This window comes from Mixophyes fleayi, chromosome 8, assembly GCF_038048845.1.
Source record: "Mixophyes fleayi isolate aMixFle1 chromosome 8, aMixFle1.hap1, whole genome shotgun sequence".
Classification (NCBI taxonomy): Eukaryota; Metazoa; Chordata; class Amphibia; order Anura; family Limnodynastidae; genus Mixophyes; species Mixophyes fleayi.
Genome location: NC_134409.1, coordinates 92896591 through 92921885, shown reverse-complemented (window position 1 = coordinate 92921885; position 25295 = coordinate 92896591). Strand labels below are relative to the sequence as shown.

Here is a 25295-nt window from a genome sequence, read left to right as displayed (position 1 = left end):
AGCTAACAGTCACGATGAAACACAGCAGAGTTGAAGTGGTCTGAAGACTGTAGTGCACGGAGACAGCGGATAGGAATCAGCTAACAGTCACGATGAAACACAGGAAAGTTGAAGTGGTCTGGAAACCACAGGAGTAGAAGTGGTCTGGAAACCACAGGAATCAGCAGCGCTGAATACACGAGGAAACACAGGAACACCTTCAGAAGCTCATGGGGAATGAGACTCCAAGATCAGGCAACGAGGTATGGACAGCAGGTGCTTTAAATAGGGAGTGTTGCCTGATCAGCCAATTAAGTTAAAGGAACAGGTACTGAAGGTTTTGAAAGGGCTGCGCATGCGCAGACCCTCAGGATGGTGGACGGCCACGGTTCCTAAACACACGGGAAGAAGCACTCACAGTCTGGTGAGTGACATAGAGTCATTCTTTGTGAATTCGATTCCATTATTTCCTGTTGTCCTTATTATTAGGTACAGATATAAGTCACTGATGCAGGCACCTCCTACTATAACCACCACCTCTTTTTATGTGATACTGTAACTAGGAGTTTTCTAGCTCCACAATATAAGAATGGACACTTATTACATACATAAGTGGCTAAAGAGCTATATTAATACTGCTTTCATTATAAGTGACTTATAATTCTTTACTCGTGCTAGACAATAAGGACAACGGGAATAATTCAATAGAAACCCGTAAAGGAACACTTTATGAACTAAAGGAATATACTAATGCCGTTTCCTGCATCAGTGACTTATATCTGTACCTAATAATAAGGACAACAGGAAATAATGCAATCGAATTCACAAAGAATGACTTTATTTGGTATGATATGATGAATCACTTTATTTGGCACGATATAAAAGTTCAGTTCTTTTGACTCTCCGTGCACACACGTGGATGATGTTTACCAAACAAAGGGAGAACCTATCCCTATCCAGAATGAACTATCATTACTCGAGGATTGGATAATCCGACTGTCCATCATTTACAGATCCAGCCCAGGCCACTACCCATTGGAGGATCTCCAGGAAGTTCTACATTTAAACTCCAGCCGTGGCCTGGAGTACACTATCGATCCCTGAAGAAGTCTAGTGCGAAACGCGTTGGTTCGACCAGCTCTCGCCCTTCAAGGGCCACACAAACCGACCCTTACCCCCGTTGTGGATAGTGAACAGATCCGGTCACGCATGCGCATGTGCAACTCTGTCGACCACGAGATTGTCAGCAACTTCCGGGTTGTTACATCGCTCTCCAGCGCACCGGCAATACTCTGTGCATCAGCTTCTCCTGGCATCAAGCAAGGACCTGAGAGGATATCATTGGCCCTAAATGATTAAGGGTAAGTCCTTTATTACAAGGTCCATTTCAAGCTTTCTCCACTGGAACTCACTGTCGGCTGACAGACCTTAAGGAGATTTATGCATTTGCCTTTCGGCACAGGACTGGCTACATTCGTTTCTTTGGCGTTAAAGTGGACTATTGCTAGCCCTACCAGAAAACTGTGTTATTGATGGTCCATGTAGATTTATCTGGAATTGATACGGACATTGCTAGCCTGTTTTTATGGCATATTAATAGTTGATGTGCTTGTTTTACATTACTTTGTCAGTGTAATATACACTGTAGGGCTGTTACCCGTTTACTGCCCCTAATAAATCTGTTTTTGCTATCACTCATTGTACCCTCTGTTTCAAGCGCCCAGGGGGAGTTACTGTTGATAATATATTACAAAAAGTTGCTCCCTGTCCTCTCACCCATGCTTCTAGATCTATTTAACTCGATCCTTAAGGGTCGTAAGTGTCAGGATTTCCCAGGTATGACCACGGAGAGAGCGTAAGTGGTTAAAGTGGCTTTATTAAGAACACAAGTAACAAACCACCACGGATTGTGGCACAGATATACCGAAATGGGAAGACAGAGCAACAGTTTAATGGGATCAACAATTTAACAGAACTTGGTAATGCAGACTGGAGATGTCAACTTGGTAATGCAGACTGGAGATGACAACTTGGTAATGCAGACTGGAACAAACAACTTGGTAATGCAGACTGGAGATGACAACTTGGTAATGCAGACTGGAGATGACAACTTGGTAATGCAGACTGGAGATGACAACTTGGTAATGCAGACTGGAGATGACAACTTGGTAATGCAGACTGGAGATGACAACTTGGTAATGCAGACTGGAGATGACAACTTGGTAATGCAGACTGGAGATGACAACTTGGTAATGCAGACTGGAACTGACAACTTGGTAATGCAGACTGGAGATTACAACTTGGCAATGCAGACTGGAACAAACAACTTGGTAATGCAGACTGGAACAAACAACTTGATAATGCAGACTGGAACAAAGCACATGGAAATGCAGACTGGAACAAACAACTTGGTAATGCAGACTGGAACAAACAACTTGATAATGCAGACTGGAACAAATCACATGGAAATGCTCACAGGAGTGACCTGATGATCTGGCCCAGACTGTTTGAAGCAGGCAGGTATAAATAGGCCTCATGCAGCTGAAACCACTCCCAGTGATCAAGGAGAATAATCAAGTAGCACAGTGGCCCCTTTGGGGGGCAGTGGTACTACAAGTGGAAAGCATAACAAATCCAATAGAGTCACTGCAGACAGCAGCTGCAGAGTGCAAGTCGTGACAGTAAGTTTGACAGCGCCACCACCAGAGCTAACATAGTGGTCATCCCGAAGGAGGGAAAGGATCCTAGTCTTTGTACAAGTTATCGTCTAATATCATTACTAAATATAGACCTGAAACTTTTCGCTAAGATTTTAGCAAATCGTTTGGCCGATGTGATCCCCTGACTAGGTGGGGTTCATTCCCAATCGCCAAGCAGCCGATAATACTAGGAAAATCATCATCTTGATCCATGCTTCAAATAGGCTTAAAACTCTGGCTCTGGTGCTCGCGCTTGATGCTGAAAAAGCCTTTGACCGGGTTTCATGGCCCTTCATGCGCGAGGTCCTCAAGGCAGCGAACATACAAGCCCCCTTTCTTAATGGAATTGCCTCCCTCTATTTCAACCCCTCTGCAACGGTTCTGGCCAATGGATGTGCCTCAGTGGCGTTTCCAATTCGGAATGGCACCAGACAGGGATGCCCCCTTTCTCCCCTCCTCTTTGGCTAATGATGGAACCTCTTGCCTTCAAAATTCGCCTCAACCCTAATATCTCTGGTATATCCACAGGTTTAAGATCGACTAAACTTGCCCTGTACGCTGACAACGTGCTTCTCATCCTTACAAACCCTCATGTCTCTGTTCCATCTGTTTTAGCTGAAATTAATGAGTATGGTTTCCTTTCGAACTTTAAAATTAGCTCCGGTAAGACTGAGGCCCTTGCCCTTAATCTCCCTTCAAACACTCAAACACACTTACGAGACACGTTCAAATTTCACTGGCAGCCACATCACATTAAATACTTAGGTGTCAATCTCACCAAAACCTATGATCGTCTTTTTACTGCCAACTTTCCCTCTCTAGTAGCCGCCCTGAAGCGAGATCTCAAATCCTGGTCCCCGAAGTATATTTCTTGGATTGGTAGAGTGGCTTTAGTTAAGATGAATATTCTGCCAAGGATTCTTTATCTCTTCCAGACCCTACCTGTACGTGTTCCATCACTTTTTCTCAAAGACCTGCAGGCAAGCATTTCACAATTTGTATGGTCCGGTCGGCGTCCAAGAGTTTGCCTCAAAGTTCTCTTTCGTCATGCTCGTAATGGTGGATTGGGGCTACCCTGCCTCCATAAATACTACTTGGCTTCTCACTTAACCCAAGCGGTCCTCTCTCACTCTCTTTCTTAGACCAGGCTTTGGGTTGACACGGAGGTGGACCTTCTTCAGATGCTATCCCCCAGTACCTTATTCTGGCTAGACCCTATGGATCTTCACCCTCAGCACGCTCTCCCCCCAACAGTTCGCTTCTCTTTAGAAATATGGAAATATTGCACCCGCACTTTCAAACTTTTGGCTAATCCCAAGCAGATGACCCCACTCCCAATGGACAAAGCAGAATATTTTGTTTCTTTTCGATATAGTCTGAATGGGATTTTTCCCGACCTTTGCTGATCTTCGTTAGTGCTTTCACCTATCGTCCTCCGTGTTTTACCAATACCTACAAATTCAGCACATTTTCTCCACCTTAATAGACCCTCGGTGTTCCTCTCAATCCCTCCCCCCTAGAAACCTTCTGTAAAAACAAAACATCATCTAAAGGATTAATATCCACTTTCTATTCTGTACTAATGAGTCACAATTTGCCTGACAAGGAGGCTCATGAGCTCCGCTGGAAGGAGGCGATGGCTGAGACTTTGGACCCTGAGGAATGGGCGGAGATTCGTGAGGCAGTTGCCAAATCCTCTATCTGTACACAGATAAAAGAGAATTCTTACAAACTCTTATTCCGCTGGTATTTAGTCCCATCCAAACTGAAAACAATCTATCCGACAACCTCTGACCTCTGTTGGCGCAACTGTGGCCATTGAAGCTCCCTGTCCCATATTTGGTGGAGCTGCCCAAAAATCATCTCTTTCTGGAAGTAGGTAGCTGACCTCATTTATAAAATAACTAATCTAAAATCCCCATTCCATCTATCTTACTTCCTCCTCCCTCGACTACTTCCTGACATCCACAAAATAATGTGGATTCTCTCAGACCATATTCTAACCGCAGCCAAATGCTTAATAGCCAGGAAATGGAAACAACAAGCAAACCCCACTATTTCTGAACTAATTCTAAACTGTTTATATATATAACCTAGAGAACATGACTAGTGTAGTTAATGATCACCCTAACAAATTTCTCTCCACATGGCATAGGTGGCAGGATTATTTCACTGCTACACACTCCTCTTCTTAAAAAATGAAAATATAGATATTTTAATAATTTTTTGAGCTTAGTCTTACTGGGACCTGTTTTGCCTTCCTTCTTCTCTGTCTTTTCCCCTACTAACAAACCCTCCTCCCCCCCCCCCTCCCCTCTATCCTCCTCCTCTCTGTTTTCAACTTCTGATTTTTCCTCTTTCTCCCCGTCTTCCCTTTATGGTACTCTAGATATTTCATATTATACCTTTGATTCCCATCTGCTCATATGTTACTACTCTCTATGCCCATTCCTTCCGGAGTGGTTTCGAGTCCAATACCCAACCTATATTAAAAATTCTCGATGTTAACACTGTTAAGAGTTGTATTATCATAGCACATGTTGTACCGTTTCTTTTTGGAAAAAAATAAAAATTTATTTAAAAAAAAATACTTAAATCTGTAGTAAAAACACTAATAGTAATGAAGCGTATTTCTAATAGTGGTTAGGTTTTGAAGAAATCTGACGATCAAATTCTGAGAATCAGATTCTCGCGCCAAATTTTCATGTGAAAACGAAGCAAAAACTTCATTTCTAGGAAAAATGGCGGATCTCCCAAATGTTTGATTGATATCTTCTATATATATCCCTACCTTTTGTTCTCAGCTGCAATTTTAGAATTGACAGAACGTGGGAGTTCATTTGTTGCAATTGTGTGCTCAAAAAGTGGGTTATAGCGGGTTGGACAGGGGTAAAAAATCAATGTATACTGAAATAGCTATGATTTTACTGCACAAATCTTAACCGGTGGGTATGCATATTTCCAACGAAAGAAATTGAGACACTTTTATATTGCAGGCACTTGCTACTCACCATAGGTGAGTTCAATTCCAAAGTGAACACAAATTATGTGCTTGAAATCTAAGTATGTCTAGCTACTTCTAAAATGTGGAATAAATTTGTCTGGCAGATATAAGAATTTTGGAGTGGAATGAGCAAAGACTTATGCAGGGCCGGTGCAAGGTTCCTCGGCACCCTAGGCAAAATTTCAAACTACGCCCCCCCCCTCCCATGGTCACACCAAATACCCACTTCACAGACCCTCACACATTTGACTTTCGTGTTCAAAAAACAAGATAAGCCTTACCTCCTCCAGCGGTCCAGATGTAGTAATGTTTGATGCCAAACGCTGTCCAGACTCCGCTGCAGACACAGGATTTCTAGATGGGAGGTATCCAGGCGTTAGATTTCAGAACAATAAACATGGCACAATAAGCCTATGTATTAGGCACTTGTTAAAGGAAATGGACATCTCCTTTTCTTTATTGGTCCAAATGGAAATGACAAGTAATCCGAATAGATGGCCCTAACATGTCCCTTCATCACACATATGTCCTTTCATCACACCACTGCCCCCTCTGCATCACACCACTGCCACCCCTCTGCATAACACCACTGCCCCCCCTTGAATCACAATGTCAGCTCTTCATCACACTCCCCCCCCACCCGAATGCCCCCCGGATCTCAATGTGCCCCCCTACATCACCCCCCTGCCTCTCAATGCCCTCCCTGTGATCTCAATGTCCCCCACCATCGATCTCAGCGTCCTCCCTCTGGATATCAGTGTCCTCTCCCCCCCTGGATATTAATGTCCTCTCCCCCCCCCTCTGGATATCAAAGTCCTATCCCCCCCCTCTGGATATCAATGTCCTCTCCCCTCCCCCTCTGGATATCAATGTCCTCTCTTCCCCCCTGGATCTCAATGTCCTCTCCCCTCCCCCTGGATATCAATGTGTTCCCCTGCCCCCTGGATATCTATCTTCTCCCCCCTCCCTGGATATTAATGTTCTCCACTACAGCATACTAAAGCCCCCCTCCCCTCTCTTTACTTTATCTTGTCTTCATGAAGCTGTTCCTCTCTGCCGGGCTCCTCTCCACTCCACTCCTCTCACTGACTGTCGGGCGTGATGTCATCATCACGACCTGACAGTCAGTGAGAGGAGGGGAGGAGAGGAGAGAGAGGAGGGGACGGACTGACAGTACATCCTATTGGCAATTCGAGGGGCTGGCGGTAGCGATGAATAGCCCAACTCCTCCTCCCCATCAATCTATCTCTGAAGCTGTGCGGCGGCCATGTTAGGTAAGCTCAGCGGTCGCCGCACAGTTTACACAATCAATTTGACCTCACTGGCGCCCACCAGAGCCCGACGCCCTAGGCAGCTGCCTAACGCTGCCTAATGGAAGCGCCGGGCCTGGACTTATGCTATTTGTGTTTTATTTGACTGCAAACCAAATAAATACATGCAAGAAATTTAGATATTTTATTTTTAAGAAAAAAACTGCAAGGGATCCAATATTTATGGCCACAACTCAACTGTACCTTCCAATTGCTCCAGAAATGGAACAAAACGGATACGTGGGATGGTCTCCTTATATCGGGCATGTTCCTCCTATATCTGGATAATTGGGAGGTATACTCAAAGTTTGTTACATGATGTACAGTGATTGTTAATGAACAAAACCAAAGGATACACATAAAAGCCAGAAGTTAGTTAATAGTCTACACATTTATCTCTAACAATTTCACCTTTTAAAACATTTGAGAGTTGGGAGTGAAAAACCATGATGAAAGAATGTAAAAGTAATGTGTTTACTCTTCATCTGAAACATAATTATTGGTTAATATCACATCTGTAACTTGAAACACATTTATCTTAGAATACGATTAAAAGGTTATTAATGTTTGTGGGGTGATTGCAGGCCTGTGGTGAAGTCCCTTAAAGAAACTGGATTAGTGGAACCAGAATATTTTGAGGAAGTCACCATTTACTTCAGCGATATTGTGGGATTTACCACCATCTGTAAATATAGTACACCAATGGAAGTTGTAGATATGCTGAATGATGTATACAAGGACTTTGACCACATTCTGGACCATCATGATGTGTATAAGGTACTAAGTTGAATAAAATGTATAATAAATTGATATGGAGAATATGTGTCAGTAGGTAATAAATAAGAAATGTATACTAGCAGCGAAATGAAGATTGTGCTGCAACTACAGCCATGCTTGTATCACTGCAATTATAATAATAATTTTATTTTTCCTAATAAAAAATTCCCCAGAAAATACTGAAGTTTTATTTAGTAAATACCCCCCCCCCCCAGTGTTATATTACTCAAACTTCGTGTTTGAAAAAGTGGAAATGTCGCCTATAGCAACCAATAGGATTCTAGTTATCATTATTTAGTATATTCAACAAAATGACTACTAGAATCTGATTGGTTGCTATAAGTAACATCTCCATTCTTTCAAACTCGCAGTTTGTTAAATATACCTCTCAGTGTTATAAAACAAAAAAAAAAATTGTTTCCTTAAGTTTTTGTCCAATTATTTTAAGCATTGCATTTGCAGCAAAGCCTAAAAGGTTCTTACATGTAAGTATGATGAAATCCTATATTCTTTATAGCCATAATAGGCTTGGGAATATAAATAGTAACAAAGAAAATAAAACAATATTAGTAATTGTAACTAAACATACAAACAATTAAGGAGCTCTTTTTAACATGATATGGTGCTATTGTAATGCTTCGATATTTGACAATTAATTCTACAAGTACACCACAATGCAACGAGTATGAATATTTTGCAAAGGTGGAAGACCATTTCTGACTACAGTATATACCAATGTATTTAGGACAACAAAGGGTTACTTATAAATGATGTGATAGAAAATAGTACCTAATAACCACAGGTCACCATGCAGCCTTGCACCTATTGGGCGCTGTGTAATGTGCGCCACCTGTCTTGCAGAGTTTGGGGTCTCCTTATACATTATACAGTATAGACATACTGATAAGTATATGTAAAAGTAAGCAATTTACGAAACAATACAATTTCATTATAATAATAATAAAAAAAAGGTACTACATGGACATTAATAGCAGACGACATAGACAAAAATTTTGAAGCACACAGCCACAATGCACATCTATGCAAACGTGTAGGAACTATGTAACATTCGCATAACATTTAAAAACAAACAAACATTGGTAATGTCGAGACTCATGTCTTAAAAATGTAAAAAATGTTTTAAAATTTGAAAAGCAGAGACAATTTCAACATCTGCACAAGCATGCAGTGTTTGCAAAATATAAATAAATGCACCTAACTCTTTGGTATATAACAATCCTTAGCAAACACTGCTATAAACAATCCTTTTGACAAAATAGCTCCATAGTCATCTCCCTCTGGCAGTCTGGTTGTATAAAGAGATGAGTGTAGCTGCCATAGGTGTACTTTGCGCTCAAAGGTGAATTGGATGCTACTGCCTTCTGTGATGTATAATCTGGTTCTGGACATGTGCACTGTAATTATGCACATTATATGCAACAAATCGCTAGTTACACCCTTTATTAATGAGGCCCAATATGCGCTAGTACCCAATGCAGCTGCTGTTTTAGTGTCCATGATATTGCTCAGGGCACATGAGCCTGACAAATTTGATTTGCAAGATCAAATGGAAAAAAAGGTCAAATGGAACACAAGGTAAATAGTAAACATTTATATTGTAAGTTCCTTTATTAGTGTAGAATGGTTGATTACAGCTACACTATATAGTATAACACTGGAACATTGGTTTCCAGATTTAGCAATACATTACATCTTAGCCAAAATATTATTTTCCTCCTCAGGTTGAAACAATTGGAGATGCATACATGGTGGTCAGTGGGCTTCCAAATCGAAATGGAAATAGACATGCAGTGGATATATCTAGGATGGCTTTGGATATCCTTAGCTTTATGGGCTCCTTTGAACTACGTCATTTGCCGGGATTACCTGTCTGGATAAGGATTGGGGTTCATTCAGGTATGCATTTATTCTGTCAAAACCTAGAGAAGCATAAATTAAGTCGCATGATTTGCCTTTTTAGCAAAATAATTTTCAATTCATTGCTTTCCTGAGTAGTGGTAAATGAATTGCTGTGCAAAAGTCTTCAAGTGAGAGCTTCTTTGTCTGCAGATTATTGTAATACTGTAGATGCACAAGAATCAACATGAAAGTATACGGCCTACAGAAACATCACATGTTGATGTAAAATGTTCAAAAGATATAACATAGTGTGTAATAATAGCTTGTGAATGTCTTTGATCATAAGCGTGTTAACTTTGATCTCCAGTTCCTGAATAAATTTTAAAGAAAATAATTCAAGGGAGAGGTGACAAGGGGCTTATGGTTCCCTTCCCTCCAGGCCACTTGTTTTTACAGATGTTGGCCAGCAGTAAGCGTTTGCTGCACATAGTCAGTTTAGCAGTGCATAGTCAGTATTGCACTCAATTGGCTGTTTTACAGGATTTCACTGACCTATATTAATAGTAATATAGCAGATAAAAATAATAAACAAATAGTAACTGGTGCATGAATCCTTCAAGCTTTAACAAGACCAATTGCCCTGGGGAAACAATCCTCTTTAAGCGCCTCACTTAAATTTGAGTCATTATTCATATAGAAGCACTCTCTTGAATCCAAGTGGCTGACGTCCTTTTTATCACCTCCCAATACTGTCTGAGTTAAGCTAATATTGTCTGCAAATTGTTCTCTACATAATAAAACACGTGTTGTATGTAAACAAAAAAGCAGAAACAAATATATGTAAAGCTGGGAGGGCTCCCTATTAAGATGGCTATCTTGGGAGTGTGTAATAAAGTGATCACCTACACCACACTGCAAGATACCAATAAATATATAGACATGTATATACACAACCATTGGCACTATCTGAAGATCCAGAGATGTTAAAATCTCTAAAACTTGACATATGTATCTTAAATTCAATATTTCATACAGTCCATATAATCCAAACCTCTTTTGATGGTATTCCAATATCCGTTTAATAGTCACAGTCCATCCCATAGGGTCACATGTGGAAAAGATGATAATAACAAATATAGTGTATTTCACTCAAACCTATTAGAATTTATACAAAATAACCAATCACTCAAAGTAGGTATGTGTCTCCTTAGATGGTACACTTTAAACACAATGGTTATGGTTGTGTTAATGACTTCTGAGGTGTTATCCCCTTTTGTAAATGTGCTTACTCCAAACTCTCTTCCTTTGCGCATATCACTATCTCAGAGGTTTCATATATATGTATTCTCTCTTCTCCCAGGTGTTCATAAGTTTATGGAACCCAAATTCATGTGTAAATGGGTCTCAATGTGATTCACAATAAGCAGGAAGAGGAAAGATAGCAAGATAGTGTATTACCTCCCAGCAACATTTTTATTAAGCTTCCAACATCCAACTAAAACAAAATAAAAATTTCTTGAACAGAAGTTCAATGTATCCTAATGACATGTGAAATGACCGCCTAACGGAATCACCATATTCTTATAGTGGGGTCCCTGTTCGGCTATATACAGTCCATTTCCCGGCAAAAAGAAAATTTCAAAACATCTCAAAACACTAAAAACAAAGTGTTTAGTTTATACATCCAACCCATTTTTTGTTTTGGCAATTTTGCAATTACATTTCTATCTTCCCAATCTTGTTCCACCTTTGCAATGTAGGAAATTTAACACTTGGTTGAACTATTATGAAAGTCCTTTAAATGATTAGACAGACAATGATTTATATTCCTTTTTTTATGTTATACAAATGTTCTGACATCCTTGTTTTAAGTGGACATGTTGTTCTTCCTATGTAATGTTTTCCAATATTATTTCAACAAAAATATCACATTTTTAGCTGACAGGTGATGAACTGGTTGATTTTAAATTTATTTTCATGTACTTCAAAGTCTGTGATTTTGCTGAGTGGATTTGCACTGTGGTATTTTTACACATTCCACATCTGCGGAACCCCTTTAAAATAATGGTACCCCCTTTTTAATTTTCCGGTAATACTCCTCTTACTAATTTATTTCTTAAATTTGTTACCTTCCTATAGATACATTTAGGCTTATTTGAAAGAATTGAGCCTAATACACTGTCTTTTTTTAAAATCTCCCTTATTTGTTTCTATTAGTTTTTCTATAGCTCTATAATGATTATTGTATCTTGTGATAAGACTATTCTACATTCTTTACTTCTTTCTTGTTATTATTTGCTAATTCACCTTTTCTTAGAAACAGACTTCTATCTATTTTGCTAGTTTTTTCCTCAGCTTGAGAGGGAATTCAGTATCCTCGATACAGTTTCCTCTGTCTCACTAATTGACCATAAGGTATATTATTTAACCATCTACGGTGGTCGAAACTGGTATAAGTGAATTTGAATTAGTAGGTTTGCTGTAGGTTTTCGTATGACTATATCCATCTTTATTGTATATTGTAAGGTCTAAAAAAATAACATTCTTCGTGGTTATGTCAAAAGTTAATTCTATATTATATTGATTCTGATTTAAATCTGTACATAAATAATACAAAGATAACTTATTACCTCTTCAGATTAATAAGATGTTGTCTATAAAATGGCACCAGGTTACCAGGCTCGTCCCAAGTAGATTGTTCTGCCATATAACTGCTTCTTCCCAATAAGACATAAATAAATTGGCATAACTTGGGGCGAACCTGGTTCCCATTACTGTGCCGACTTTCTGGAGGTAAAATTGTTCAATATGAAGAATATATTGTCCTTTACAAAATCCCTCAGATGTTCCTCTATATTATGTAATGTAAGGAAATGTTCCACAGCCTCAAGGCCGATTTTATATTCTATAATGGTATATAGGGATTTTACATCTGCTGTTACCAATAAAGCGGCGACAGTATAAATGCCCGTCAGTGCAATTCTTGTGACTTAAAATGGTGACAGTGACATTGCTGTAATAAAAGGGGCGTTGCGAGGGCCCGGTGCGTGTATATCCAGTAATGACGCTGTTTTAAGTTGCAACAATCACACTGCCAGGATTTTATGCTGTTGCCATTTATAGCAGGGTTATCTGAAATGTCTTTCCTGTCAGGATTGCCAAAAAAAACCACAAAGAGAGCGTAGTGAAATGAAGTGGTTTTTATTAACATCGGTTACACAGGTTTCAGGTTGCAGTACGGTAGGGTATGGCAGAAATAGCTAAAGAACACAGTGGATAACAGATGCAGAATGCGGTGGTCCGCAGGACTTTACCACAAAGTAGTGGAGATGGCACACAAGGTGCAACGGTCTGCGGAGCAAGGCACTGAAGATACAGAGAACAGGTAGCAATAATCTGCAGAGCGTTACCACAGGATACTGGCATAGACACAGTGGCTGAGATGATCTGTGGATAGATGTGCTGGAACTCAGAGAACAGGCAGCAAACAGGAGCCAGGGACTAGGGACAGCAACACAGGTAATCGCAACAGATGATCTGGCAAAGGTTGCATGGGACATGCAGGCTTATATAGGCCAGAAGCAGGTGTTTAAGCTTTCAGCAATAACGAGGCAGGTAAGAGCCGTCTAAGTACCATAGTGGACCCTTTGGTGGACAGGCAGGATACAATATATACAAAAGGTCCAACAAAGTACTTGCAGACAGGAGCTGCAGGATGCAGGTCGTGACATTTCCTACATGTCGCTCTTGTAGCTTTCGCGATTTTAGTGTCGGTATAACTGTTGTTGCCTTTCTAGTCATCGCACTGACGAACCCCATCCATATTAACTTTGGGGATTGTTTATTCTGTATGGATTTTAATAGATTTGAGTGAAATATGCTACACTATATTGTTATTATCATCTTTTCCCCATGTGACTCTATGGGATAGATGGATATTGAAAAACCATCAAAAGTGGTTTGGATTATATGGACTGTATGAAATATTGAATTTAAGATACATATGTCAAGTTTAAGAAATGTTAACATCTCTTAATGTGCAGATAGCACCAATGGTTGTGTACATGTCTATGTACGTGTTGTATGTAGCCTGCTTGCTGTGTTGATTACATAACCTCAGATCTTAGGGTGCGATGTTTAATATATTATGTAATATATCATGTCAGTTCTCTCCTTAAGTTATTTGTGTAGTTTAAATGAAAGAATAAGTTAGAGAGCCAATTAAAGTGCACTCATCTCCTACAAGCAGTGATGGAAGCCAATTTTGGTTTGTACATGTATTCATCAGTATGAAGCCTAACAAGTCTTCACTGATTCCGAGTAAATTGATAGGCTGGATTCTGAAAATGTCCACTTTGTGTTCCTGGCTGGTGCATTTTGAATACAAGACTTCTAAAATCATTAATCATTTGCTGTGGCTAGGCATCCCTAGCTGTTACTATCAGCTCTCATACACCATACTTGCCAACTTTTGCTGTCTCCCCTCAGTGATATCCCAGAGGGGAGGCTGCTGGCAAGTGTGAGATGGAGTATCATCGAATCACCATTGCTCAGCACCCTATCATGATTAGCAACATTGAGCAGCGGGGTTGGGGCTTAATGACGCAAATGTATGTTATACACTGATGAGCCAACATTTGATTACCAAATTCAATAACTATGCTAACTGTTTTTTCTACTCAGGACCATGTGCTGCTGGTGTCGTTGGGATTAAAATGCCAAGATACTGCCTTTTTGGAGACACTGTAAATACAGCTTCACGGATGGAGTCTACAGGGTTACGTAAGAATAATTCAAAATAAGCATAGAAATCCTTTATATTAATGTGCAACTAATCCATATTTCAGGTAGAAATACTCACTGTGAAATAAATGTCTTGGGAACTACAGTTTTGGAAACATGGTTAGAAGACAAAAGTGATACTTGCCATGATAATTTACTATTGATCGATTACAAATAATAAAATATTTTTTTTTATAAAAGGAGTGGGTTTGTGGAACCCTTACTGTTCTTGATCACTTACTTGGGGTTCCATGATGTGGTGTGGTACCCCACTCGCTATTGCCCTTCTCTTCAACTCTTGCTATGGCGTGGGTGTGACATCCACGTCCAGAGGGTTCCCTGAATTCTCAAGTATTTAAACACAAAGCTTAGTGGTGTGCAGTACAAAGTCAAATAAATGTTGGGCGCCAGATCATATCTTTGAAAAATAAATGTAAGTTTTTATTTCCATCGCCCTCTCCTCCTGCACATATCAAATTGGTTGTAATTGATAGAAACACATACAAGCCAAACTCCTCCAAACTAATGACAGTTACATGTACAACTTCTCCCAAATGCCTCCAGTACATAACTTCAGCATATGTTAATACTTAGAAATACTCATTTACTCCATCTGCACATTAATTGCTTTAGTCCAGTAGCAATATTCACATAGCTGCATACCCAGTGTTGCTGGTTGCAGTAGTTCCTCACATTCTGTAAATACTTGGCTCTTTCTCACAGGTGTCTCCATATCATGAACATACTTCAGAAGCTCAAGTACCCATTCCAGCAAGGATTAACTACATCCCAGTATCCAGGGATTCTCATTGCCATGGTACATACCATCCTATCACAGGGACCCTCCTACTCCAGTCCCACTGCTGCTGAAAACACTAACTTTCAAATAGCATCCCAATATCAACAGTAACAGTAGATGATTAATTACCTGACCACCATACTGCAGTTACTGTTGAATTACATGGACATTCAATTGGTAGACCTCTTACAATGTCACGCAGACCTCTTACAATGTCCCATTAGCCAGGGACTCTGCCTTACTTGCTGTTACTGCTCCCCAGCCACAGGGTTCCTTCTATACCTCGCTATGAGGACTCTTTCCCTCTAGAGCAGCTATGCTGCCTAGCTGCAATGACCCCCCCCCCCCCCCCTACACAGTAAGGGGGCAATTTCCAAGGGGGCTGTTCTACAGCAAGAATAATTTAAGCTCCTGCTGTTAGCCATGCTGCCTCTGCAGCAACAACCCCCTCCTCACAATATGGGTGTTCTACACAGGGTCCTCTCTCATTTCTTGTGGTTTACAGCCATTCACACTCATCCCTCCAAGGGACTCTCTGTCTGTAACACCTGCGGGGGAACGGAAAAGACGCACACAAATGTCTTACCTTCTAAGAGATGTCCACCTACTGTCCACTTCGGATCCACCCTTGCCGCTCGCTGTCTCACCACCATATTCAGTGAAGGTCTGACTCCTGGACCCTGCAGGGGAATACAATAAAGGAGACAGGTACATACAAATAACAAACAGGTATGTTACATGCTAGTGACCACCTCACCCAATGGTCACTTCTTCTCTGGGAGCTGACCGATCCTGCTGCTGCTTACCCGTCCTGGGCCACCCGTGTCCGCTGGTACTCAGCAGCTCTGCAGGCCTTCACCCGAGGACTGAACCCCAGCTGTTAGGCCCACCTTGTCTTAGGGCTCAAGACTTTAGGTGCCCTTCCGGACTGGATAGAGAGGCCTTATATGCCACTCGCACAGCTTAATGCCTACACTCACTAGGGAACAAGAGCCAAGTTCTCTCCTAAACACTACCAGGACCTAATGTCCTCTTCACTGTGAAGGGCCTAACACCCTTCTAACCACAAGGGCTTATTGTCCTACTATAAAGGCCTACTGCCCTAACCAACAGGAACCTACTGTCCCTAACAACAGAGCCTAATACCCTTCTACTAAATCAGAGCCTTGTGCCCTACCTAAACTATTGGGCCTTGCGCTCACCTATTAAGGGCCTCTAGCCCAGCTAACCAATGGGCCTTGTGCTCAAATCTACCTAATGGGCTTTGCGCCCAAATCTCCCTAATGGGCCTGGCGCCCAAATCTCCCTAATGGGCCCGGCACCCAAATCTAAATTATCCTAGAGGCCTTGTGCCCCAACTTACTACAGGGGCCTGTTGTCCCTTCCCTAACTATAAGGGCCTGATGCCCTAAGACCTTAAATGGTCCTAGTGTCAATTTCACTAACTGGGCCGGGGTCTTGTCCACCCCCTACCTTGCCAGCGGGCCTAGTGCCCAAACTGTTTCCAAAGGCCTTGTGCCCAACCTACAGCAATAGAGTACTTACCTACTCGGTGTCTTCAAGTATTGCAGACCCCCCAGCCAGCGACGACTCTTCTCTTCAGCGCATGGGTCCCCGCTGTCTTCTTGGCGGGGGCGCTCTTAGCCCTTACAGAGGCTCCCTGACGATGATCTCTTCTAATTCTATTGCCTTCTTTCCAGCGAGTGCTTCTTCTGGCGTCCTCTTCTCGTGGCAGGGTAGCTCCTAGCCCTTACAAGGGCTCCCTGCCACTTCTGCCGGCATCCGCACCTTTCCTTCTGGATGTCCCACGACGTCCTCTTCTGTCGATTGGGCCGCCAAATTGAACAAAAAATGGCGGCGCCCGGCGGCTTGTATGGCCACTGGAATATTGACATCAGTCAGTGTTGCCGTGTGCCCTGTTAGCTCACCCACACCACCAACAACTCAAACAGTCGGAAGTGAGCCAGGATTGGCTCACGTATCCGGCCGCCGATTGGCCAGCAGGGGAAAGTGAGCCCTGATTGGCTGGCACTGGAACGGTGAGTTGTCTTCTTTCCTCTTTACTTCCAGCTTCACCCTCTTGATGGGCAACTTAGAGGCTGGGCACACTTCTACAGGTCAGCCCATCAATGCCTCTCTTCCAGGCAACTTTTCCTCTAAAGGCTCCCCTCACTTTGCTGTTGCGGACTCTGCCCCTCCTAACCATGTGCAGTTCTCATATACTGCTCTACAAACTCTCTTATTGGTACCTCTTCTTGGGGTACCTCTGAAATTGGGGATCCACCTGCTTCTTCTGCCCCTCTCAGGGGCTACTTCTTTATTATGGCCTTCTTCCCATATGTAAACTCCAATAGGGAAGGGACAGATTTCACTGATTATTCTCTGTACGGCATTGTTTAATATCATCATTGCCAGTGGTTGAAGCGGGCTGGTGTACTTTGATATATTATACCGCCACATCTCCTACTGCCTTCATTGTAAAACTATCAAATTTCATACCGCCACTTCTAAAATTCCATACTGCCACTTCTAAATTTCTACTTAAACCACTGAGCAGTGCTATATAAACAAATGAGGATAATAATAATAATTACACAACTGGACAAAGTCTCATTATATAGTTTAAGGTTACCAGTGAATTTTAGTAAAGTTTCAACTTTAAATCCATTTTACACTGGCAACTACAGACAATTTAAAATATAGTTTTAGTTTTGAATATTATTGTAGTCATTAATTTTAGCAAACATACAAACCACTGATGTTTCCCACCATAAACAAAACATTGGACAAGCACCAATAGGCATAATATATAAGACACTTTTGAAAATCTTTCTTCTAGGTATCAAACTTGAGAAATTAATTTGCTGTAAATTGAAAAGTTATTATGTTACCTTTAATGTACTTGAAACTAGTTACCAGTTCTTCATTCTTTAAGAAGGGGTGCAGTTTAACACATGGACAAGCTATAACACACCAATACACACCAACACTTACAATAAATTCTGACTGTTTTTCTTCAAATTCATAAATAATTCAGTTATAGTCCTTTACATTGGTTGCCTGACAATAGCAAGATAGCAATTGACTACTTATGAGAAGCATAGTATACCCAATCTGTTGATCGGAACAAGAAAAGGTAGATGGATATACTCTAGTTTAAACTTTCAAGTAATTGGTATGAGGATTTAGATACACCACTTCCGCATTGATGATTTAATACTCTCAGTAACAAACCCTTTCAAAATCACATAATTTTCTTTGTCAGTGGCTTCGCTTTGGGGACAACAAATAAGTATATCAATAATTGCACTTAGATGTCTTACACAGATATGCAGAACTGCTTATCTTTGGGACTCAATGTAATTAAATTGTTTGTTAAAATATTTTGTCATTTGTTGACTATATAATTTCCAAGCATTGCTAATAATTATGCATGGGAATTACAGCCACTTAGTTAATAAGCAATTCCTTCGCTGCCTGTTATGGCTAATGGCTATTATCATTAGCTTACAGAACTAGGAGAAGAGGTCTTCAACTGTAGCAGCCGCCTTTCCCGTAGAGCTCGTTACACTCACAGGTACTCAGATGCCCCCAGGTCTTAAACTCAACATAGTGTAAGCTTATGAATAACACCATAGCACGGAATAGGAGGCTGTGACAAGTTTTTAACAAAGAACATTGTGTTCGGAATTTTTAAAGTCGCAAGCAGTTTAAGTCTTAAGGCTATGGGATTGATCTTCTTGATAATATAGTAAAAGGTCCAACAAATGAATCTGGGTACTAATTTCCTACAGGGCTTCCTGAGCTTGATGTTCGGGGTGGAAAGCCAAACTTTATCACCGACTTTAAGGGCAAGGTCTACGATGGTGATCCGATAAAGACTTTGATCTGAAGGAGGCATGGAGCAATGCAGAGTGGACCTTCCTCCAGATCTAGCTCTGAGCTGTGAAGCAGTAGAAGGAGTTCTGGAAAAAAACAGGAGATATAATGAGGAAAGAGAATTTGCCCTGGGATGGAAACTGAGGTTGGAGAAAAACAGAGATATATGGGTTGAATGACAGAAATTATAGGCAAATTCTGCCCATGGAAGTAGAGAGGACCAGTTATCATGAAAATTGGAGATATACAAGCAAAGAAACTGCTCCGTTGGATTGTGGATGGTAAGCGGATGACAGGATAACCTTCATTCCCAGCAGGCTGCACAAAGATCTCCAAAAGTGAGTGACAAATTGTCCTCAGGAAGACCGTGTAAATGAAATATATATTGAACAAACAATGAGGTCAGCATTCGAGCATTAGCTTAGGTAGCATAACAAAATGGGCCATTTTACTGAAGCAATCCACGACCACCCATATGGGATTGTGGCCAGATGACCATGGTAGATTTACAAATAAATTCATGGAGAGGTGCGTCCATGGTTTAACTGGAGTAGGTAAGAGTATTAAGCCTGGACGAAAGGTGATTAAGAACTTGAAACGAGTAAAAAAAAAAGAGAGCCCATCGGGCTTGCCTGGATGTACTGAAGGTTTTTATGATCAGTGAAGATGGTAATTTGATGGGTAGCTCCTTCCAACCAGTGTCGCCATTCCTCGAAGGCCCATTTAATGGGCAATAATTCACAATTGCCCATTTCATAATTGATCTTGGTGGGCAAGAATTTCCAGGAGAGATACGCACAGGGGTTCAGTCTTTGGTTCCGAGGGTCTTTCTGGGGAAGAATAGCACCAGCACCCACGTCTGAAGCATTCACTTCAACAATAAATTGGAGTTCCAGGTTCAGATGCCTGAGGACTGGAGCAGAGGTAAAAGCGTCCTTAAGAGCCGAGAAAAATGCTAAAGCTGCTGGAGACCAATTAGTAGTAGCAGCACCTTTACGAATGAGAGCAGTAATAGCTGCCTCTAACATTGAGAATGAGCGGATGAATCTTCTATAACAATTGGCAAAACCAAGGAATCTCTGAATGGCTTTTAAGTTGGTAGGGAGCACCCAGTTCTGGACTGCCCTTACCTTGTCAGGATCCATAGAGAACCCACTAGGAGAGATGACATAATCCAGAAGGGTAACACAGGTAACTTCAAACTCACACTTCTAGAGTTTAGCTTATAATTGATTTTGGCTGAGCTTCTGGAGCACTTCTCGGACATGCCGTCGGTGCTGGGCCAAAAACTGATAGTAAATTAAAAAAGTCATCCAAATAGACCACAACAAATTTACATAAGAATTCCCGCAGCACACCGTTGATTAGATCTTGAAACACTGCCAGTGCATTACAGAGGCCGAACAGCATAACCAAGTGCTCAAAGTGCCCTGAATGGGTATTAAAGGCAGTTTTTCACTAATCTCCTTCTCTTATCCGGACCAAGTTGTAGGCGCCCTGAAGATCAGTCTTAGAAAAGATAGTACCTGATTTAAGTTGGTCGAAGAGTAGAGAGATAAGGGGAAGTTGATATGTGTTTCTGAACGCAATCTTGTTCAAGCCGCGAAAGTCGATTCAAGGCCTTAAGGTGCCATCTTTCTTGGGTACAAACAAACACCTGGCTCCTACCAAAGATTTTGAAGGTCGAATGAACAATTTCAGAAGATTTTCTACCACATACTGCTCCATCGCTTGAGTCTCAGGAATGGATAGGGCATAAAGACTTCCCTTAGTCAGCTTGGACCCAGGGATAAGGTCGATTGCGCAGTCATATTCCAGATGAGCGGAAATAGGGTCCGCATTTATTTTTTTGTGAATACATCATGGAATTCCTGGTATGGAGCAGAAAGTTGTTCCAGACTAGGCTAAAGGACTCGAAGAGGCAAAGTCAAGCAGGTGGACGAACATTCAGGTCTCCATCAAATAATCTCTTCTTTCTTCTAATCGAAGTGAGGATTATGACCTTTGAGCCAAGTGTGACTGGATCACTTATAAATAACTTATATATAAATTTATTTAAAGGAATTAGTGCTGGGAGCTTGTTTAGATAATTGCCAATGCACTTATTTTTGATCTTGTATATATTTTAATATAGGAAATCTTTATTTCTGAGACCAGGGGAGAAAATTTGTTCTTTCTGTTCCAAGGTTGCTAGAGGAAATGCTTGTTGCTAATGTATATATCTGATACTATAAGCCTTTGTTTAGAAAGCATTTTGTATATCTTGGTGTAAGGAAATGCCTCTTCTTGGGGGAATTATTTTCTTTGGAGGAAATGTGTATTCTGCAACTGTTTGTAGAAAGGACTCATGCTAATTAGACCTCTTGATGTGTGAGGGTCTAGCACCTGAAGGCATAGGAAGATGTAATTAGACTTGCTGTCAGATGTCCACTGTGTCCAAATTAAGATGCAGGATATCACAGCAAGGTTTCAAGATATCACAGATAAGTGTAAATATTGTTAGCTTTGCAATGCATGTAAATCTATGTTTCGGTAAACAGGTTACATCCTGATTTTAAAAATAGCCTGTAAGGCGGTGTCTAAAATAGTATAAAAAGGGAGCCCTTGTAAACTGAAATGTATCATTCTGATGTTCCATCTGACCAGACCACTGATACCTTTAATCAGTGGAACTGTAATTGTCAGGGCACCTGAGCGAAATAAACATCACTCTTTGCTTCAAGACCCTGCTTGACAACTTCTTCAATATTGCTGTAATTCTGTGACCTGCAGATTAGACCCTAAATCTAATCCGTTCTCCGGCTGTTTCTGAGGTTTGAACCCAACTCTCTAGTACCACCACTCTGCCGCTACCCAGCATCTCTGGCCAGTGTGATAAGCCAGGGGGGATCCATACACAGCGCCCTGATCCATAGTAAGCGGTCAGGGGTACCAGCCCAAGTGTACCAACATGGGAGTACACTGGCAGGAACGTGGTTCTGGGCACTATACAGGAGTCCAGTGGTGGCAGCATGCTCCTCCTACTGCAGCAGAATAACGAAAGGGGATGGTGGCAAAGAGAGCCCAGCTGGTTCCCAGCAACAACAGACAGGGTGGCATAGGCGGTCCATCCTGTCACACCAAGGATGCCCCAAAACCAAAGGAGTGGAAGGGCACGAGATCAGATAGTAAAAGAACCGCACAATTGAGGACACCCACAAACAAATATACAGGTAGAGTCTGGCAACAATCCTGTCCCCAATCAGGGGGTTACCGTCTAAAGCACAGACAGTAATACTTGAGTCCAGTTTAATCAAGGGAATTCCAAGTGTCGGGGCCGACTTAAGGTCAAGGAAGTTCACCACTGTACCGCTGTCAAGAAAAGCTGAAACGTCAGTGGAATGAGCACCATAGGTAAGCCACGCAGGGATCAGAACAGAATTTTTTGAAGAGATTATTTGAAGACCTATGCACACCTCTTCACCAGCATCTAGGCCTGGTCTTTTACCGGCTTATTAGGACAAACATGAAGTAAGTGGCCTATGTTGCCACAATACATTCAAAGATCCAGGGAGCGTCGACTGGAGCGTTCTTCTGAGCAGAGATAGGCGCCTAACTGCATAGGTTCAGCAATGCCCAAAAGTGCAAAGTAAGAGGTTGGCGGAGACCCGGAGGAGACGGATGTATCGCTTCAGCTTTTTTTTCCTTGATCCTACGATCAATCTTGATTATCAACTGCATCATATTCTCAAAGGTAATTGGTGTAGTATATTGCAAAAGAGTCCTTAATTTGTTCAGAAAGACTGAGGTGGCATTGACTGAGCGCCGGGTCATTCCAGTCACTATCAGTGGACCATCGCCTATACTCTGCACATTACTCTTCAGCAGTGCATCGGCCTTGCAATGGGATTCAGCCGAGGTCATCCTACCATAGAGCAGGCCCAGGGCATTAAAAAAATGCATCAACAGACAGCAAAAATTACTTGCTGGAGCAAGACTGGATGCCCAGGACTGAGGGTCACCTTGGAGGAGAGATATTATGATGCCGACCCTTTGTAGCTCCGAGCCTGAAGAACGGAGTCTTATAGCTTTATGCCACAACTTTTAAGACAGTTGTAAGCTCTATTTTCGTCTATCTCCAGAGAATCGATCTGGCAGATTCAATTTGGATTCTACTGCGGGAGCCAGGAAGGCTTGCTGGGCTTGCGAAGTTCTAGGGGCTTCTACCTGTGCAAACAATCGGTGAGATAGACCTTGGACCATCTGAGACAGAGTTTGGATCTGACCAGCCAGGACATGGGCTGGAGTAGAATTCATCCCACTGTCATCCATGGAAGTAACTCCTTCCAAATAGTTGTTACAGCTAACGACTATTGTCATAAGCTTTCAGAACTAGGAAAAGAGGTCTTCACCTATAGCTGCCGCCTTTCCCGTAGAGCTCATTACGCTCACAGGTACTCAGATGTCCCCAGTTCTTAAATTGAACGTAGTGTAAACTTATGAATAGCACCATAGCACGGAATAGGAGGTGGTGACAATGTATCAATTGTAATCCATGTTTAACATGCATATGGTCAGCTACAAAGACATACAGTAACAGCTCAGCTTCTCATGAATTCTTGCAGTTTCCATTACTTAGTCCTACATTAAGCACTAGAATTCTTATATCCGTTGTCTTCCACTATCTGCCTATGTCAGCAGATGTCTTACTTATTACTGATTATGGTCATGGGCCAAAATATTCTAGGCTTGGCTGTCCACTTTTTACAAGCTAGATGACATAGAATGACAGTAGCAGTATTTAATTTCTAGAATACATTTACAGTTCCAGCAAAAATGTTATCTTCCTAATGACATATGTCATCTGTCTAAGGCTCACTTCTCCATGCTCATCTTACTGACCTCTCTGTTGCTTTTGACAATGCTGACCATTCTCTCAAGCTACATACCCTCTACTCCATTGGTCTTTGTATCACTGTTCTTTCCTGGTCCCATTTCTAGTTCAAAAACCCATCCTTTCTAACACTAGCTCCTCCTACCATCCTAACCCTCTACCTTTTGGGGTTGCACATGGGGTCCATTCTTAGCCGTTTGCTATTCTCACTATACAACTCCTCCCTTGGTGAACTTTACCTCCATTAGTCATGAGTACTACCTATATTCTGATTACACCCAAATCAATTCTCCTCCCTTGGTTACGCTCCTTCTCTCTTTTCCTGTGTCCAAATGTCTCTTTGTTACCTCTTCATGGATGTTCCCACATTACCTACAGCTCAACATGTCTAAAACTGAGCTCATCATCTTCCCGACAACCCTCTGTGAACATCACCACACTCTCCTCAGTCCTTCATGGCCTGGGTGTTTCCCTTGACTTCACCCTCTCATTCGCTCCCAACATGCAGTCTCTTTCTCCCAAGTCTTTCGCTTGCACCTTACAACCGTAACACTAACAAAACTCTCATTCACTTTCTCATTAACCTTATTAGCCTTGACTCCTCCTTCTGTCTGGCCTCCCAGATGTTTGCAATAGAGTAAAAAAGTTCTAATAGATATTGTACAATGCCAAATTAGCTCATTAACAGTTATATACAAAATGTGCAGACCAGCACTTTTTATGTGTACTTGTCCACCTAGCACATTTCAAGGTGCATTTACTCAAAAGTAGGTGCGTGATGTCATAATTGAACATTTGTGCTAGGGTTTTGCACCTTTGCAGTTTATAAATGACCCCTTATTGTCTCCTTAATTGCTCCTGAAATTTTAGAAAATGCACTTTAGCTTCTAAGAATAAACCCCAGGAATAATGAACATGTGTATTACCAACATCTTTTCTTTAATCAACAGCTTTACGTATACATGTAAGTAAATCGACCATATCGATTCTGAAAAGGACAGACTGCGGATTTCAGTACGAAGCTAGAGGAGAGACTTATCTCAAGGTATGAAACATATGGGAAGCATTTACGTACTTTAAACTGTAAATTTCAATCCAGCCCTAAAAAAAGCAAACAAAATGAGTTATAGTCAATCATTAAACTGATTAAACCAAGAAAGATAAATTATATTTTCTTTTTTTACTCATATCAAAAAATATACATTTAAGGACCTTTATGAAACTATTTTCTAAAATAATTATTGTGCAAGTTTAGCAGTTAGAGAACTATACCTATAAATCAGGGTGGATAGGAAATTATAATTTTTTGCACCACTTGGAAATTGGTGTAAAA

The 25295-nt window shown here is 41.3% G+C and overlaps 1 protein-coding gene across 1 annotated transcript in view; it reads left to right on the top strand.

Moving 5' to 3' along the window:
• GUCY2C (guanylate cyclase 2C) overlaps positions 1-25295 on the top strand; it is a 174681-nt gene that overhangs the window by 136098 nt on the left and 13288 nt on the right. Inside the window, exons 22-25 of the mRNA XM_075182882.1 lie at positions 7577-7769; positions 9512-9686; positions 14313-14411; positions 24913-25007. Coding sequence (XP_075038983.1) covers positions 7577-7769; positions 9512-9686; positions 14313-14411; positions 24913-25007 — 562 coding nt within the window. The remainder of the gene's footprint in view (positions 1-7576; positions 7770-9511; positions 9687-14312; positions 14412-24912; positions 25008-25295) is intronic.